The sequence below is a fragment of the Amblyomma maculatum genome, unplaced genomic scaffold (assembly GCF_055883805.1).
Source record: "Amblyomma maculatum isolate TAMU_Amacu unplaced genomic scaffold, ASM5588380v1 scaffold_13, whole genome shotgun sequence".
Taxonomy (NCBI): domain Eukaryota; kingdom Metazoa; phylum Arthropoda; class Arachnida; order Ixodida; family Ixodidae; genus Amblyomma; species Amblyomma maculatum.
This window is the reverse complement of record NW_028146738.1, coordinates 36,104,536-36,122,583: the sequence shown is the minus strand read 5'-3', so window position 1 is coordinate 36,122,583 and position 18,048 is coordinate 36,104,536. Positions and strand designations below refer to the sequence as shown.

The 18,048-nt window shown below is 44.8% G+C and overlaps 1 protein-coding gene across 2 annotated transcripts in view; it reads left to right on the top strand.

Moving 5' to 3' along the window:
- Positions 1 to 17,588, top strand: part of LOC146172566 (nose resistant to fluoxetine protein 6-like) — a 31,475-nt gene extending 13,887 nt beyond the window's left edge. For both annotated transcript variants that reach the window (XM_084585903.1, XM_084585902.1), the window contains 2 exons: positions 15,439 to 15,581; positions 17,115 to 17,588. In XM_084585903.1, the coding sequence (XP_084442029.1) occupies positions 15,439 to 15,581; positions 17,115 to 17,351 (380 nt within the window). In that variant the 3' untranslated portion in view covers positions 17,352 to 17,588. The remainder of the gene's footprint in view (positions 1 to 15,438; positions 15,582 to 17,114) is intronic.
- The last annotated feature ends 460 nt before the right edge of the window (positions 17,589 to 18,048 follow it).

The window sequence follows — 18,048 nt, the reverse complement described above, 5'->3', positions numbered from 1 at the left end:
AGCACACGGCCAGAGCGCCGTGGTCCGATGCGCACACGGGGGGCACAATTGGTGTAATTTTGCTACATTCGGTGTTGTAAGCCTCATGAGCTTATCATCTAACTTCATGATATGGCTGGGGCCAGACTTAAGTCTGACAGCGACCAGCGTAAATTATACTGCTAAGACAGAGATACTGGGTGCCTCAATGTATGTGCTACGTACCCTATACGCTGCGCTGCTGCGCCGTCGTGTAGTACTCCAAGATTCTACAAAAGTGCCCTCGGACGGCATTCTACACACTGCACATTTTATGTGCTGCTTTTGAGACGTGTTTCAGTGTAAGTACATTGTGTTCTTTGTTGGAGCGGGCTAGCTCATGCGCCTTTCGACTCAATCGCCGATGTGCACCTGAATCCCGCCCACAGACGGCGCTGTTTCCTAGGTTAAAATTGCTAACAGAGATCGAAAAACTCAGTTGTCGGCAACTGCGGTTAGTGGCATGATTGCAGTTTGGTCAGCCACATCGGCTTACCGTACCTTAGCGTAAAAGCGGTTGACGCTGCTTGCGCACAGAACATGGAGCAAACGATGTGGTGTCGTTTCATTTCGTCACCGGCTGAGCCGGTTGCCAGATCTGCAAGCCGTTCAGGAAGAAACTAAAGCACTAGTACTAAAACTATCTGCAACTCCGATGGAGCTGAAACTTTATATTTAGTCGCTTTGCACAACAGGAATAAGATGCAATTACAGTTTATATTCCAAAATTGGTGTCATGACCCCTTTAAGAGGGGAATGCACTGCAGGTTTTTTGTGAGTAATTTCGCAAAAATGCAAATTGAGGATGCCTACGACACGCAATGTGACGCAATGCTCAGCGCGAGAGAGTGGCAGTAAAACATTCAGTGTGGTAATCTGATTAAGGTATGGCGCTTGATATGCTTATGATCTTTGGCTTTCAAATTTTGTGAAAAGCAAAAATGACCGTTCGTTATGGAAATGTCAATGTGCGTCGGCACATGATAAAGTCATTGAAACTGTTTCTTTCATTGGAGAGGGTTATCGAGCCCAAAGCGACAACACAAGTGGTTGAACATTCTTGAAAACATGGTACGCCTGAAGAATTTTAAAGCAACCATGTGGTCTTGAGTGGCGCTGTTGCATTATACATATTGATCTTTATTTTTGTGGTGTTGTCGAAGCAGGCAATAAAGAGGAACAAAAGTGGCGATAGCTACGAACTCCACACACGGGGATCCCGAGAAATACTTCGGTTTCAACCCAGGCGGCCCCTATGGATGTTTACTTTTCTCTTAAATAATGTTGCGATTCTAGGCTCACAAGACCGAGAGGGCCGAAGCGATGGCCTTGTGGTAGAGTACCCGCCTCATATTGAGGAGGTCCACCTTTCTCTCTCACGGTACTTGTTATTTATCAGTCTCTCGGTCGTATTTTATCCTTGGATAGAATCTAAGGCTGCAGTCAGAAGAAACCCGGAACCACGGGAAGTTTCGTTCCGGGTGCTCAAAACGGAGATGAGCCTGACACTCACTCTAGGACAAGCCCTTAACAGGGGGACTGCACTGTCGCATATTATCGAGAACGTCACCTCCCATTACACCACAATTCCCTACTGCATGTAAGGAAGGGTGATTCTGTGGCCGGGCTAGGTCCCGTTCCGTTCCCAGCTTCTCAGAGAATCCCTGTTGGTCGCTTTTCTTCCGCTTAGTGATATGACTATAAATTCAGCAGGTTGTCTCGCCTGATGTGACGTCAGATCTCATATATGACTCTGGTTTCGTAACTTTGGTCGTGAAGTGCTTTCAATCTAAAATAGTAACAAAAAGTGACGCAAAATAACTGCATTAATGCGGATCGGGGTGTTTTAGGATTGCGACTTCGACTTTGTGACAACTTTGCGTTGATGAACGGAATTCATTGACACCAATGGCACTAAAGGTTCGCTCTGAAACCTGATTCATTTCCCTGCTCTCCAGCTATTTAAAATCAGATGTTCAGTAGCAATCAGTTTTTTCGCTTCGGTGGTTTTTCGCTTTTCTGCTGTGAGCATTTCACTCTTTTATACCCTAGTTTTGTAACCACGAAGGATTCAGGGTTTTGTCATAATAATCACATTTACGCTATCTTATGCACCCTCCTCGTCCTGTTTTCCTTTTCCACGGTGTGCCTAAGGTGTTCACAAAGAAGGGTAACAGTCACTGCGTACTTGTATTTCTTTTCATTCTGACTTTCACACCCTGAAGCTTCAAATAGAGGCTGTCACGTTTTGTGATGGTACCCGTAGCAATACTGAGCCATTAAAATGCGGAATGTGATAGGATTCTGAAAAAAAGAACAATAAAATTTAGAAATTGATTTGTAGTAACACACTAAAGTTTAGGAGCTGTAGAAAATGAGAGATAAGAGGAGATTAACACAGGCCAAAATCAACGCCTTTATTACTGGCGCTGCTTAAAATGACTGGCTCGAAAGGTGACTTTCTTTGTTTGGTTTGCGCGACTGGACTATATTAGTTGTAATAAACGAGCGATTATTCATTGCAATAAATATAGCTTAGCTATATGACTACAACTTGTAGTTCAAGAAACAATCATTCTAGTCCGGGGCTCAAACCCAGGACTACCGCCTTTCCGAGACAGACGCTGTACCAACTGAGATAACCAGGAAGGCCAGGAAGTGGTATGGCGAGAGTGGGTTTTGAGAAAGCTGCATAGCTTTCGTTTCCTATCGTATGGCTAACAGGTGGATGCCAACGAGTATAAGTAATCCCTTGTTACAAATTCGGCTCGTTAGGGGAATTCCCCCGAACCTTGGGTTGAAAGTATTGTTTCTGATAACTACATTTACCAAATCCATTTCCCCGTTGTATCCGCCACCGAGGCGCAGTGGTTAGGGAGCTGACTGCTGCGCCCAAGGATTCGGGCTCTAATCTAGGCCTCGGCGGTTGATTTTCAATGGAGGCGGAAAGCAAACCTCCTGTTTGTTGTACGATGTTAGTGCACGTTAAAGCACCCCACACGGTCGCAGCCCTCCACTGCTGTGTCTCTCATAGCCTCACTCGCTTTGGGACGTTAAACCCCATAAACTAAACAACCCCTTTCTCGTGATAAACCTAAATTTACTGGATATTCGTTTAAGAATTAAAAAAACGAAACAAGATCCCTGTGCCATGTATGCAATCAGCCGAGTTTATAACAAGGGAGCCTCTGTATTTGATGCAACTGAATGCATCAAATACAGAGGCTATTTTTTGATGATGTAAGCAAAATTCACTTGATTTTGTTGCCGATAACGGGCGCAGGGAAGCCAGCTTGAATTTTAAAAATCGTGAAATTCTGCTCAACAAGTTTTGAAATGCGCATTTTTTGTGTTTGCAGATTCATATTTCAAGCTAAGTTGCTGATTGGTTTGGGCGCCCGTCTAGGCTGCGGGAGGTGGTCAGAAACCCGCCGCCGGACACCCACCGGTAAAATTGGGTACAAGCGTCCCCGGGCTCGGCGCCCGGCCCTTTCAGGGGTGTGCGTTTGGAAGATGCTCTGCTAACCCTGCTGTGCTCCTTTGAGGGCTTAAAGTTTTGAACAACTAATGGCCTACAAAGGCCGGGCTGACAGAAAAAAAAGGGCCACATCATGGGCTTTTGCCGCACAAGGCGGCCTTATTGTTGCCTGGTGGCGGAACTGATCACTGCCACATCGGAGCAACTATTTGAGACTTATGACCCCTTTCCCAAACATTTCACCCCAGAGAGCCGAGCATCAGGCCGGGGGAAAGCTTGTACCCATTGAAAAGCTGGTGGGTACCCGGCGGCACCAGGGATTGAGCCTGGTACCTCCTGAGCACGAGGCAGATGCTCTAACACAAGGCCACGCTTCACTCCCCTTCGGTATGGCTGGGTGTTTATTTACGAATATAATAATGCTCTTTAAAATAAAAAAAAAACTTTGGATTAGGGATTCTAGATAATCTGTCTTCTTATCATCACCCTCTATCACGGACGGAATTTCCACCTTGTTCAGCAATCCACCTGCAGACAGTGCAGCAATCTTCTATCGCAGCTTTAACAACGAAATCTGTATAGAGTAAAAAAAAAAAAAAAAAACAGGTACGTACGATCGCTGTTAAGCATCAGCGAAAACTGCACACTCAAGTTTTGTCCCTTGCGCAACAAGGTAATCGGCAGGTACCGTTCTTTTGAAACGTGATCCAAAAAGGTTTTTTTCGATTTGATTTTCTCGATCACTGATATTAACATGCAAAACTCAAACGCACCGCAGCGACGCAGTGGCCATGAAATTTAGCTGCTGGACTCAAAGTAACACAAGAAATCGTGCCCAAGGCAAGTTTCATGGATGCGCGATGCAAGAGCGCAGTGTTTTGTGCGATGGTACGGCGCGTTACATTATGACTAGTGGAATAAATTTGATCGGAGCAGTTCACTACAATGACTTTTATAGTAATCTCATACTCAAAAGGTTGTAAGGTGCAGATTCGAAGAGAAAATATATTTGTCCTTGCAACGCTGTCTGCCTACTAAGAATCTCTGCAAATGTGGAGTACACATCTGTCGTCGCGCTTAGTTTTTCATTAGAATCCATTACAATCCTTTGCGCGACAGCACCGAAATAAGCTTTTTTATTTTCCTCGTGAACCTACACTCCACAAATTTCGGTCCATAAGTGTACAGTCGTGAGCAGCCTTGTCTAGAGCGCGCCGACAGGGCTCTGTGGAGCAAGTCAGCGACATCTAACGTTAGGCTCTGAGTTTGAGCTATGCGTCCCGTGCGCATGCGCGGCAAATCGGAAGGATGCCTGCTCATCACTTCAACATCCAACCCCTGCCTTGCGAACACTTTTCTTGATGCTAGGGTCGTATTGACTGCATTTGTGATAGGGTGCCTCGATGCGCGCCCGCTCTCCGCATCGAGGCACCATAATTTGTGAGGTTGTGACGGTCCCCAGAGCGTCGCGATGACGCCGTGTTTCTCGACTGCAACGAGACGGCCAGACAAGCAAGCGCGACTGATTGCGGAATAATGCGTGTTCCTGCATACGCACCACTCATCGTCGCTGTACCTCATCGTGGAGGAAATCAAGTTCCTATATCTATAGCGATGCAAAGTGCTGTGTCCCTTATAGCTTATAACTCGGCCCAAAAACACGCCATCAAACGAGACGCCTGCAACGTGCGTGGTCGTAACCGTATACGGACAGGACGAAAACAAACACCTAACAGCCAACTAGGCCAAATTCTCGCACTATTTGCTATGGTGTTTGAAGCGCGCGATTATCCGCTATCACTTGCAATTGCTTTTGAACCTAGCGATAACCCGATATCACATTCCACTTGCCTAGCCGCTTCGTGATTCGCGCGAAACACGTTGGTTTACAGACCGCTGTTACATATCATTAAGCGCGTACCTGGCGGCATGAAGCGCAAGCACTGGATGGAAATGAGGCCGGGAACCCACGAGCAGGCACTGCTTTATTTTGGCCGCGCATGCGCATGGGACACATAACTCGAACTCAGAGTCTAACGTTAGATGGCGCTGACTTGCTCCGCGGAACACTGTCGGCGCGCTCTAGACAAGGCTGCTTACGACTGTACATGCGCTGCTTTCTGGCGTTATGCCCTAGTGCACCATATACCACGCTAAGAGGCGTATTCGTTGAGATTTTTATTGCGAAGCTGGCTATATTCTATTTTTTCTTACATTTCTGCGTAACCTTCGTAGTTTGTTTTGAAAAATCGGGGAATTATATTTTAAACGCTCTCGGTGTGGAGAGTGCGCGTGTTCAATGGAAGAGAGCAAGATGAATGTCGGTTTAAATAGTGAAATAAATTTAAAAACACCAGAGAAATTTGAAGCAAACTAATTGACATAGCAAACTTATTCCGGCTTACTGCTTTTTTTATTACAGGCTGATATAACCTCGTTTTTTCCCCTTTCACGGGATATTTCTAATTTGTTACTTATTTACAATTTGCATATTTATCATCCCAGGCGGGTACGGGGGCTTGCAGCACTCTGAACTGCAGCACTTTTCGATAAATGCATGCCACCTCTGCTTGTACCCCATTGTTGTAGCTTGTCTGTCTTCTGTGTAGGGCCTTTGCGGCTCTTAGCTTTAACCTTGGTAAAAGCCAGGCGCTCATGCTAAGCACACTGTACTTACAGATGTTTTGCTTTTTTGGTGGTTACTCTGGCGAATTAAGATTTAGGGTTGAGGGTTACTTCGGCGAATTAAGATTTAGAGTTAAGGGAGTTTCTTTATGCGGCATTAATGCACAAATTGGCGCAATTTTCGCTGAGACGGAAATGCTGCCGCCAGAGTGTGGACCGTAATGAATCACATGATTCCACATTATAGGTTTTGGCGAACAAATACATTGCGGCACAATGTTCGCCCCCTTAAAGTACCTCCAAATAGAATAGTGATAGCAGCAGATATGGCAGAATGTCACACGAGAGGCTCAGTTGCCCAATCGAATTGTAGCGTCCAATGCTTGGCTTTGCTTTAGGGAGGTGGGTTCCACTAAAATTGGATTCTTTATGCGTCTATTGCACGGCGCACCACGCGCGTTAGAGGCCTAACAATCCTTGATAGGTTTAATTTTTGCTGGCAAAAGAATCAGATCCTCGAAGCAATGCACAAAATGCATTTCGAAATGCATTTTTCAAATCCCAAACACAGTACGAGCCGCATGCTATAAGGAAGGCTCCAATAAGTTTGCTGTAAGATTGCTTGCAGAGCCAGCTAAACGTCTTGAAATTATATTGAATTTCAAGTAATGCGCTGCTCTCTCAGCAAACAAACCTAGAATTATCAGCTTTGCGATGAGTACATCTTATGTAATATCATTTTTAAATGTCCATGAAAAGCGAATTTTTCAATTTTAGTTAGATAAAAGTATTTATATTATGCTGTCACTCTTATGTCCTTGTCTAAGCTCACCTTTCCTTCCCCACTTGCTTGGCACATCTGGCTGGCTTCTAAAAAAAAAAGAATTTTAGATTCTCCTTTTGTGTCAGGGAAACACATTTTGAGCCCCTTATTTCTGTTCTAAGGCAATACATTTTACCGTATTACTTCGGCTTCAGAAAGACTGGTAATAATACTGTTAAAATTCATAGGCGTAAACCTACTAGTTGCTGGATATCGACAGTGTTCGGTCTCTAAGAACAAAATGATGGACGCTGAAAATGTCTATTTGGGATTTTTGCTGCCTTCGGAGTAGAAGGTTAAGTGATCGAAAGACGTGTCTCTATTGCGTGAAAATAATGCTTGGTTTATGTGTGGCTATATTATGTTGCTGTGTTGACGTCCCCCGATAAAAGTAGGATCAAATCGTCCTCGTCATTTCTTGGCTCTCGGGTGCGTCATTTTTAGAGCGTCCGTGAGTGCCACAGCGAAGCTGAGCAGGCTCCGCAGTGGCTTGTGGTCGTTGCAATATTTTATGACCAGTTATGCCCTAATCCTCAGTAACTTGCAAAATACCATGCCTATCTCCTCCCTTTAAGAAAACAGAAGCATTGCTCTCATTTCAAGGATATTCGAATTTGTATAGTGTGTACTGACGCTTTCTTGCTATCGTTTATTATTCACTACAAAAATAAGGCCTTTAAGAAGATATGCTGCTCTTTTTAGAGCACTAGCTCTATTGCGTTCATTTGCGAATTGCGTGTTATTCTGAGCCCTAGTACCTCAGGCTCTGCACATGTTGCAACGTACTTGTGCACCGCATGTTGTTTCACCTCGCGCTGCCTAGCAAGCATCGTCGCCTTCATCGTCGTACCCAGGCACGAGAGCACAGTGCTATCGCTGCAGCCTATCACGCTTCGTGTAAAAACGGCCTGTACAAAAACATAGAAACCGACCTAATTTGGCAGCCAACGCACGCGGGACCTCAAGCGACGAGGCAGCCCACACATACGTTCGAGTAAAAGCCAGCCGAGCTTTGGACGTCGCCTTAGACCTATAGTCCTTTCAATAGCCGCTCACCTCATACCACGATTACACCACACACTGCAGACACGGGAGAGGAACATGTCTACAACCACATAGCTCATTCTCCAGAGAGAAATAGGTGTTATCCGGAAAACTTCAAACATGCATTCCCTAACTCATACATTTTTTTACAGACTGCTTAATTTAGAAGTTAGCCCTACCTTCCACTTCTGCCGCGAAATCGCATCAGTGAACAATATAATTTGGGACATACGCACCCATCTGCTTCCCAGGGAAGTCATACCTGATCGCTTCCTTGGCACGTGGAAATAAAGTTATGGCCAGTGACGACCCACACATTCAATCCTGAGCCGTGGCATGTGCCTATGTCGCCCTGGATCTTCAAGGTCCCTGAGGCACAGGCCGACCACCTTCCTAATCCTTACCTTTTCTTTCAATTATAAAGTTGTAATTCCTTCCTTCATAGTGTAAGCAGCAACACATTCTCGTGCGAGGTAGTAAGCATCGTTGTCTTCATCAAGGTCCAACCTCAAAACTCTCTCGCGCTGTGCATTTTACATCGTCATCTTCATAAAGTTTCATCTGAGCCAATACTTCATTTAACCTAGGTATATAGGCCGTACACATATACCATCTCGCTAAAGATAGAGACCGTAGTCGTACCAGACAGATTGCAGAGATCATCGAACAACCAGAAGTCAGACTAGCCCTTTGCCGAGAAGCTTTCCAAGCGCGGAAGCCAGCCAAGATCGAAGCGGTAGCAACGACTGCAGCTATGGCCGATGGCTGACGGTTGTGACACTTGGTGCAAGGATAATTGAACCTCTACAATTGTTGTTCGGTTGAGGTTGCTTATTTCCAATCAGCATTTCAGTAGTAGAACTTCGAGCATCAAAAACAAGAATCACGCCTCTTGGCCTTTAAAAGAGAAAGCCGATATTTCCCATCTGCCATATTAGCGAAGAAAAGTAGTAGTTTTTGTTATGCGTTTTGGTAAGAACCGAGCCATTCCTAATAAGCGTTCTTTTCCCTGGCGAGATGGTCTGGCTAAATTGTTTTCACCCGCTTGGTTCTTGCTTTAAAATATAAGCACTCTTTGACGATAATCAGGCGCCTCTGCGATAACGCAAATTTGTGGTCACCCTTCCGCGTACAACTCAAGTGGAGAGCAGCGACTGCTTGTCAAACGCACCCTTCTGCTACAAACTGGCAATTGTTCATCTGATTGGTTAATAAGATAGAATATAACACACTATAAAATACAGCACTCCTGAGAAATAAATGGAGCAAAAACACAGCAGCCCGAGCGAAGATTTAGTTGTTCTGTAATATTGATTTGTATTCACTCACTTCCCTCATTAGCGCTTCGGCCCTGACGTTACCTGAAAACAAAATAAAAAATAAATAGAATGGGCCTGACTCAAGTGGAAACCAATGCAACGGGTATTCTTGTAAACAAAGTTTAATCGGGGACCACCGCGTACCACAACCGCACATAAATGAGATATCGTCTAACGACGGACGTCTTGTTGAGAAGAAAGAAGGCACACGACGCAAGTTTCGCGGTTTCCACGAGTGGCTTACAATTTCTAAGACGATAGTCAAGTTAAATACGTTTTGCTATGAAAATGGCACCTGGAACTCTTATGGTTGCTTTAATTTCAACTTACACTTGATGGTTGACACTGTGCGATAGTGAGGTCACCGTCGTTTTAACGCGCACAAGCACACATATATATGTGCGTGTGTGTACTTGCGTGCGTAGATTGCAGTGTTGCATATTCGTCCTGTAGTCTGAAGTTAGCGAAATTAGCGCTAACCTTCGCATTACCTGATGCTCCAGCAATTGGTCGAACGCAGCCGCAGAGGTGTTTATAACGCTCAACCAAGGCCACGGAACGTTGCGTCAATGCGCGCATTGCCAGCGGGATAATTAAAGAGCGTAAATTTCGGGGCCCCGCCCACTCAGTTCATGGTCAAGCTGCGCGTTATATGTGCAAAATATGGGTGGCATTTGGTGAGGCGCTCTTGCTTGTGGATTTAGAGGAGTTGAAATATCTGCTTCTCTCATGGAGACGAAGGCACTTATTCAAAAGGAAGGCGTGAATCGGTAAATACCTTTCGTCAGCATGTAAGAGCACGGCAGTGCAGTAAGGCTTAAGAAAATGTCCAACACATCGACCACAGCAAAATTGCCAGCGGCGACACGTGGGCACGACCAGAGCTGGGCCTTTCCAAAGAAGAACGCTGAACCTCATGTCGCCGTTTCGATCAAATTGCTTATAATTGTGGTCTCACTCTTGGGATTTCCATATCGAGCCTAACCACTTCTGAGTATGCTAAAATAATGCAAGCACTTTTGTATTATGCACTGTCTCTTTCTATGCGCTTTATATCCAGCTTGAAATTTCGACCATGTGTGACGTTGTCGCAGTCAGCGCTTAGAATGTTTGGTGTCGATAGTGGAGATGAGGGGGATGGTGATGATAAGCTTATTATCGTGGAAGTGAATGTGTACTGTATATAATAATGTATCGATCTAGCAGGAGACAACGAAGATGTACAAAAAAGGCTAGATTAAACGTGCAAAATTAGTGCCACCGATTTATATGCCTTGTATGCCTTATATGCCTCCGACTTATTTTTGCTCTGTGCATTACATACTCCAGTGCTGTCCGGGTTCAAGTATTTGGAAGTTGTTTTATGGATCGGCTCTAGCGAGTGGCTATGCTCAGCAATATCTGCGGTAAGGTTCCTGTCGCCGTCAGCCACATGCAAGCGAAGCCTACCTTAAGAAGTCCTAAATAATACCACCCAAGTGCGCTATCTAATCTAACTGTAAAAAATTGTACGCAGTAGATGCAGCAGGACTTGAACATCACTTCGTTTCTGAAGCTGTTCATGTTTTATGCTCCTAACTTTTGTTTTAATGTTTTGCAATTAAAGTCGAGGGAGACTACTAATTGCAATGAAGCGGATGTGGAGTCTATTTCCAAATGGGTCAGAGCTCAAGTCGTGTCAGTAAAAAAGAGAGATCAGCGATGGCTCAGTGATTAAGACGTTTGGCGACTGTTTTGGAGTATTTGGGCCCGAACCCGACTACGGCGGCCTCGTATCGATGGAGGCGAAAGGCGAACACGTCCGTGTGCTGAGCGATGTCAGCACACGTTTAAGATCCTCAGATGAGCGTAATTATTCCAGAGTCATCCACTATGGCACCTCGTCCTGACTTTCATCTTTCACTCCCCTTCCCCTTACGGCACGATTCAGCGGCGCGCCGAAAAAGAGACAGATACCATGCCTTCCTTTTCCTGCAAGCCATTTTATAATTTTAATTCGGGATTGCAAACGCCCTCCGACCGCATTTGTCCTTACGATCAAGCTGTTTATGGCCTCCAGGAATATCATCGGGTGCTGATAACGGCACACTGCTCAAAGCTGCACATTTATTTCTTTGCCGCTATTCTGAGTCGCTCATTAATCAGCTATGCTTGTTTGAGAGTCTCCTTGAAATTCCAACAGCCTAAGTGTTCAACCATTCAGTCCGCGAGTAGCTGCTGCAAAAGATGTAGGCCCACTTTGATGGATTTCTAGATCTAAACATTCTAAAAAGTTATTTGGCTTACTATGCGTTATCTGTAGAGGCACCTGCGCCTGATATATGTCGTTAACAACGCATGCTAGAATTCGGATAGTTATTTCAACGGCCGAGAAAATCGCTCTCATGGTGATGGAACGCTCAATACGCGGGCGCATATAATGTCATTGTTTTAAATAGGATAGCAGACGTGACCCATTTGCCTAAAAAAGCAGAACGTGCGCATAGCATGCTTGCGCCTTGGATTCGCGATAAATTGGTTTCCGCACTGCGAACCTTTTGAAACACTTTGGTAGTCATCTTCCGTGTACAGCGCGAATGCCTTTACCATGGTGGAAAAACCTGTGTTTAGGGCGGAAATTGTATTCAGCGCTGGAGACGTCTATTGTGACAATAATGTTGCGCTCATTCCCCGCACTCCTCTTCCTCTTGTCGTAGCTACAAGCATTGCTTCGCGGGGAAGCGTTCACATTCACTGCGTTGCAATCCGCCTTTTTCCCAAAATGTGGCGCCCTCAGGGAGTGGCTGAAAATTCGTCTGCTACTGATTGGAAAGGTCCTAGTGAGATGCAGCCGCCAGCGAAAGGACGGTGCGCGTTCATGACACCTACCGCCTTCTATCGCATACGCCTGTCACGAATGTTAACTACACATGGCCTCCGAGATCAATTCCACCTGCGCCGATTGCGGAGGCCAAGAACTAGGCATGCATAGCTGGAGTTGGTGGTTTGTTTTCAACCAGGGGAGAGGCGCGCATGCACAGAGCGGACTTGTGAAAAAGGCGGATTGTGCGGGTTGTAAAGCAAGATATATAAGCAATCAGTGCTGCCCCCAAGTTCTGCCACTTCGACAGGCCTCGCCGCCATAATAAACTTCTACGACGCAGGAAGGCAGACTTATAGAGGTTTTAAAAAGATCTATGCGAAAGAAGTTGAAATCGTGCGTTACACTTCACAAAGACAAAAAAGATGTACCATGTCCTCCACGCGTGGTATATCACGCGGCGTTCTCCGAAAGTAGTAACAAAAGAGGAAAGCGTGGGTGGTTTTGGATGAAATTAATGAACTTCCTCGCACCTGCTTATCATGAATAACGGAAATACGTCGCTGACATGTGACGTGAACGATCGGGAGGCCGCCTTACAGTGAGTGCACGAAAGTTCAATGTTTTCCGCTTTATTGCTACATGGTGTCACCAGGTGGCCCCGAGGACGATGCCATTTTGAAAGAAGGCGATGACACGCGTTCTAGATAATGGAACCGTGCTGAACGTTCGCTCGCCTCTTTTTTTCCTTAACAATATCATAGTATTCACTTATTCCGATTTCACGATTCACGATTTCCAGCTAAATATTTCGATACTAGTTTTTTAAGCCTAGGTTTGGAAGCTTGTTCGATGCACACGCGGTTCCCAACGCAGTATCATTCTGTAAAAAAAAAGAAAAGGTTGGTGGCGGAAGGCGGGCTTACTCGATAAAAATGCATATTAATTAACTTGTAATCCTCTTTACATCGTGCGACAAATCCCACACATTCCTTCGAAACTACCATTATTACGACCTTTGTCGTATTCGTACTTTTTTGCACTTGCATACTTTTATTTGTTTGCGCCTCGAGAGCAGAAGCTTCCGACTGTCAGTGCGCTTTTCCAATTCATTTTTCATAGGAACAGCGCTAAAATGCACCAGAAAAGAAACAAGAGCTGATGGCAGCTGAACATCAAATGAATATATCGAATAAAATACGCATATATACAGAGACATCCCGCAACTATGTAAGCACGTTCGCAGGTTAGAGAAAAAGAAACAAACAAACCCCGAAGAGCATTCAGAATCGTCAAATGTTATATTCGATGCGCTGATGAATAACAACAGACGAAGTGCTTAGACATGAGTTCCAGTTCTTGTGAATAAGATAAGCTCCTGTCTACTCCCTTATCAATTGAACTTATGTTCGTACGAAACTAAAGCCTCGTTAGACAAGGGGAGGGGGGGGGGGGGAGGGGGGCGGTGCAAGAAAATTTATGGCGACGTGCTTTGTAATGGAGATCCAAGTATGTGGACTGAGGTTTGCCCAAATAATTCTTACGTTCTCCTAGACGTATGCTCAAGCAGCTTACTGTTTGTCCAGTCTAGGTCTCCGCACATTTGAAAAGAACTTTGTACACTGCACATTTTGTGCAAGGAAGAACACATATCTTATTCCCTACTGCCTACATGTAGTAGGTTTTCATTCGTTACTTTCTTGTCAACATTATCGGCGCAGCGCATGCGACGATGTTGAGAGGTGACACAGACACAGCGGCGAACATACAACTGATATTTATCGATGCTCTGCCTCTGTTTAAACATCAGTTGTAAATTCAGCGCTCTGTCTGTGTCTCCTCTCGACCTCGTCGGATGCGCTGCACCGATAAGGTCTAGCCAACATGCCCAAGCGTCTACCTCGTCTAACTTCCTGTCGTTGTTGGCTCAAATTCTTCCTTGCCTGATGGACAAGGAGACTGCAATCGGTCGCACGACTTCAGTGCTTTCTTTCTTATCTACGAACGCATAAACCTGTTTGCGAAAACCTAATTTATGTTTTTTTTTTCGAACAACTCGTTAAGTTGGTGGCCATCACTCGTCCCGTCGTCTTGCTTGTCTGCTGTGCTTGAGCGCTGTTCCTGCGAAAAAATACGAACAAGTAGACCGACTTTCAGTTTAACTTCTCGAAAGCATTGCTGTGTGGTTCCCTGGACTCGCCGCATATCTTCGAAGCTTTGTACGCCCTCGTCGAAGGTCTCGCTTCGCTGCCACTTACTCAAAAGCATCACACAGCACACTTGATAAGTCAAGGGAAGCTTGCATATTACCACTTCAAAGCAATAATAGCAGCAGGTGCATGAGCATCTCTCTACTATCTCTCGACCATATATAAGCTCCTTTGGCCGAAAAGCCATCGCCGCCACCGTATCCCAAATTAAAAAACAAAAAAAAAAACAGCGTTGGATAAATTGCGTACGCTATTACGCGTCAAACTTGTGACATAACTGTTCTTTGTGCAGTGTTGAGGGTAGAGTCATACCATTTCGCTTGTCATTTAGCATCAATATTAAAGTCATGTCCGAGGCTATTTTGCGGTAGGTATTCGAAATGCCAACGTATGAACCTCTGAAAAGGTGCATTTGTGGTCATTTCTGAGAAAAGGGGCAGTGAGAAGCGGGGTATTGCGCCTTCCTTTCCTAAAAAAACAACAACTTTGGAAATCTAAATGTATTTGCGAATGAAAGGAGGTGCTAAACGCTTTCGGGCAGTTTATGCGCCTTTATTTCTCTCAAAATCAACTTAAACAAAAAAGTATTTGCTGATTAAAAAGGCAGTAAGAAAGGCGCTTGGCGTACCTTCTTAAGGCGAGGCTTGAGCGACCTCTAAATTTCTTCCTCTCTTCCCTTTATCGTACGTCGTAGCCACCCTTGGGATTTTTAATTGGGCAACCAGCGTCAAGCTGCGCTTTCCTTAACACCGTAAGAGCCTCATCTGTCCTCTCCAGCTGCCCTCTTTCCCCCACCGTGGTTCTCCCTGCGGCAGGCCACCTACCGGTGCCTCCCTTCTCTCCCCTACGAGTGAGAAGACAATTTTCCTCTCTCTGCATTGTCCCTGCCAACCGTGTTCGCTGGTTTTCGCGGCCTCGGAGAACACCGGTCTCCACGAGCTTTTTCCCGTAAGGGGCCCCCTATTAAAAGTTATTAAAGATGGATAGCGTTAATACGACTTTCAATATTTGTCGTCAATACTTTGAAATCTAGTATGGAAATGTAATTTAGCTCGCAGCAGTATATAAATTTGCTTTGAATAATTGAAGCATGGCCCTCGTTCTTTGTTTCTTCACCTTAGGCTACCTGAACGCATTCCTAGCATGGAAACCTTTCGTGCCACTGAGCCGCCTGACACTCGGCTTGTACGTCATACACGTTCCTTTCCTCAGCCTTTACTACAGCGCCTCCAGGGAGAGGCTGTACTATTCTACCTTCGCTTTGGTGAGTGCAACTTCTTGCCTTTTTTACCGATCTTCTCGGTTTAACGGCTCACATGAACATTAAAAACGGTTGCTATTTCGTTCATGCTATGAAGTACTAGTCTTTATAACAATGTCAGAAACGAACTATCTATGAAGAGTGTTGACAACATTTTAAGAAGTGTACAGCGACGTTGTAGGGCTACTAGAAGAGTCGCAGAGAGAAGGCTGGGTTAGTGGTATGCTAGGCCATTTAGCGATGGGAGTATCGACATTGCGCCGCTCTAAGGAGACCCTTTGCGGCCGCTTGACAGCGTAGCAGAGTTTGGGTATTTAGTGATATATGCTCTTGAATGCTGCAAATTTTGCCATTATATTGATGTTTTGTCTACAGTTAGCCGCAAAACGCGAAATTGAACGTGTGTCAGTTGTCTGCATAGCGAGAAAAAACACAGAAAGAGGTTTTGTTCTGCTCTAACTTGGTCTTGTGTACTGTTGTGTTTTACTTAATTTAGGCCCTTTTTTGAAATGAAAAATAGGCGAAGTGATAATATAGTTCTGCGATAGTAGTAACAAGACGGGATACTCAATCGTCGTTGGGATCTAGGCAAGTGGCATAGTTACTGCGCTGCTAAAGTGAGAGGGAAAAATAAGAGAAAGGTAATTGAGTTTAAAATCGGCACTGTTGAGTGTAGACAAATTGTAAAATCTATTGCTTAACCGATTCATAAGGAAAAATAAGGGGAGTGTTTTGTCCCTTATCGGCTAGTTGCAACAAAGGCAACGAAACAGTGGGCTTCTTGGAAACAGTTAAGAAGGTGGTAAGGAAGAGCATATTTAATAGAAAAGGTAGAGAAGGTGATGAGGTCAGGGTCGGCATCTCGGGGCCAGAGGGCCAGATTTCTCAGAAGGGCATTTTAAATAAAATGTATGAGGATGGAGGCATATGAGGCCACACGTAAACAAGGTAAATGTAGGTGGCTTTCGCTGCACCTGGGCCACTGCATTGAAGATATCATTATTGTGCTCAGTTGGTGCCTGCAAAGCCTATGCTTCAGGGTTGACCCGATTCACTGTATCTTGTCATCACAGAAATTGCTTTTCGCTGATACAGAGCACGCTGAAAGACTTCGAAACTCACTAATTAAGAGCTCCTGTTTACGGCTTCCTAAATACAAATTATTTCTTTGTATGTGCTGGTGCGTGCTATTGCGAGAAAGAGATTCATAAAATTTAACGAGGCGGAATGCTTTCCCTATTAAGCTTTCTTCAGATAGTTCACATTCTGAACACTTTAACATTAATTAAAAAGACCATTTCGTTTCTTGTTCTTCGAAACTTGTATGCTTACTTTGTTATAATTTGAGCCGGCTTCCACATGTAATATACCCGTGTTATAGTGTACATTTCCAAGGCGTTTATTTAGCTTTGGGAATATTGTATAGCGCATGGTTTCTTTTAAATGTAGGGCATAGCGTCTCGCATATGCCTTACCGCAGTGTTGTCTTCGAACTTGGTTGTTTCGCAACTACAATTTACAAATTCTTCCATGCAGGCAACCCTGTTCTTCGGCGTGCTGCTGTGGACTTTCTTCCTGAGCTTCCTTCTCTTTGCAACGTGCGAAGCTCCAGTGGGTCGCTTAGAGAAATACCTTTTCTCTTGTGGCAAACCTACGCACGCCAAAATGCCTAAAGTCGTATCCTGTTACGTCAAAAATAATGACTTAGAGGGAGAAAGGAAAGACACAGAGTCTGACGCTAAAATCTTTTATAATACATGCTCGCATCTGTGAGTAGGGCATGCGGAAAAAACGTACCATCATATAATATTCGTCGTGCATTTGGCTCGCAAATGGGCAACCAGGGCGATTTTAGTTAATCCCATTTTGACAGAATGGCGGCTTCGTTCATTCAAGGTAATCATAGGCGCTTGCGAAGCATTGAGTTATTTCTGAGAAACCAAATACAGATTCTGAGTGGAGTGCTTCCTGGAAGGGCTGTGTACGGACTGCAGAGGCTGTCGAGTTGTTATGGGCACAGGTGATTTGAACACAGCCTCGTGTAGGCCTCACCAGCTGTTGACTAACAACTTACTGGTCCTTTTAATTCGTGTAAAAAAGTAGGCAGTACACACAATCACAAAGGAATCTAAAATTAGGGCACCTGATGTCCCGTAGTCAAAGAAATTCGCGTGCGGCGGTTTAAGGAGGCGCATGCAATAAACTACGGATAAATTAATAAAGGACAGGCTCTTTCCAAATGTCTCTGTCTGCTTTTTGTTTTGGCATATGTGTATGGCAGGAGGATACAAGACTAATAGTTACGAAAACTTTCTACAGTTTACGTAGTTTATGCTCTGAAGCATGATGCGGTAATCTCAATGAAAGCTGTCGCTATGATGTTATCTGCCTTGCGATTATGGACCACAGTTACAGAATTTGTGGCAACCTGTGGCAACACTGATCACTGCGGGCACGTGGCCACGTACCC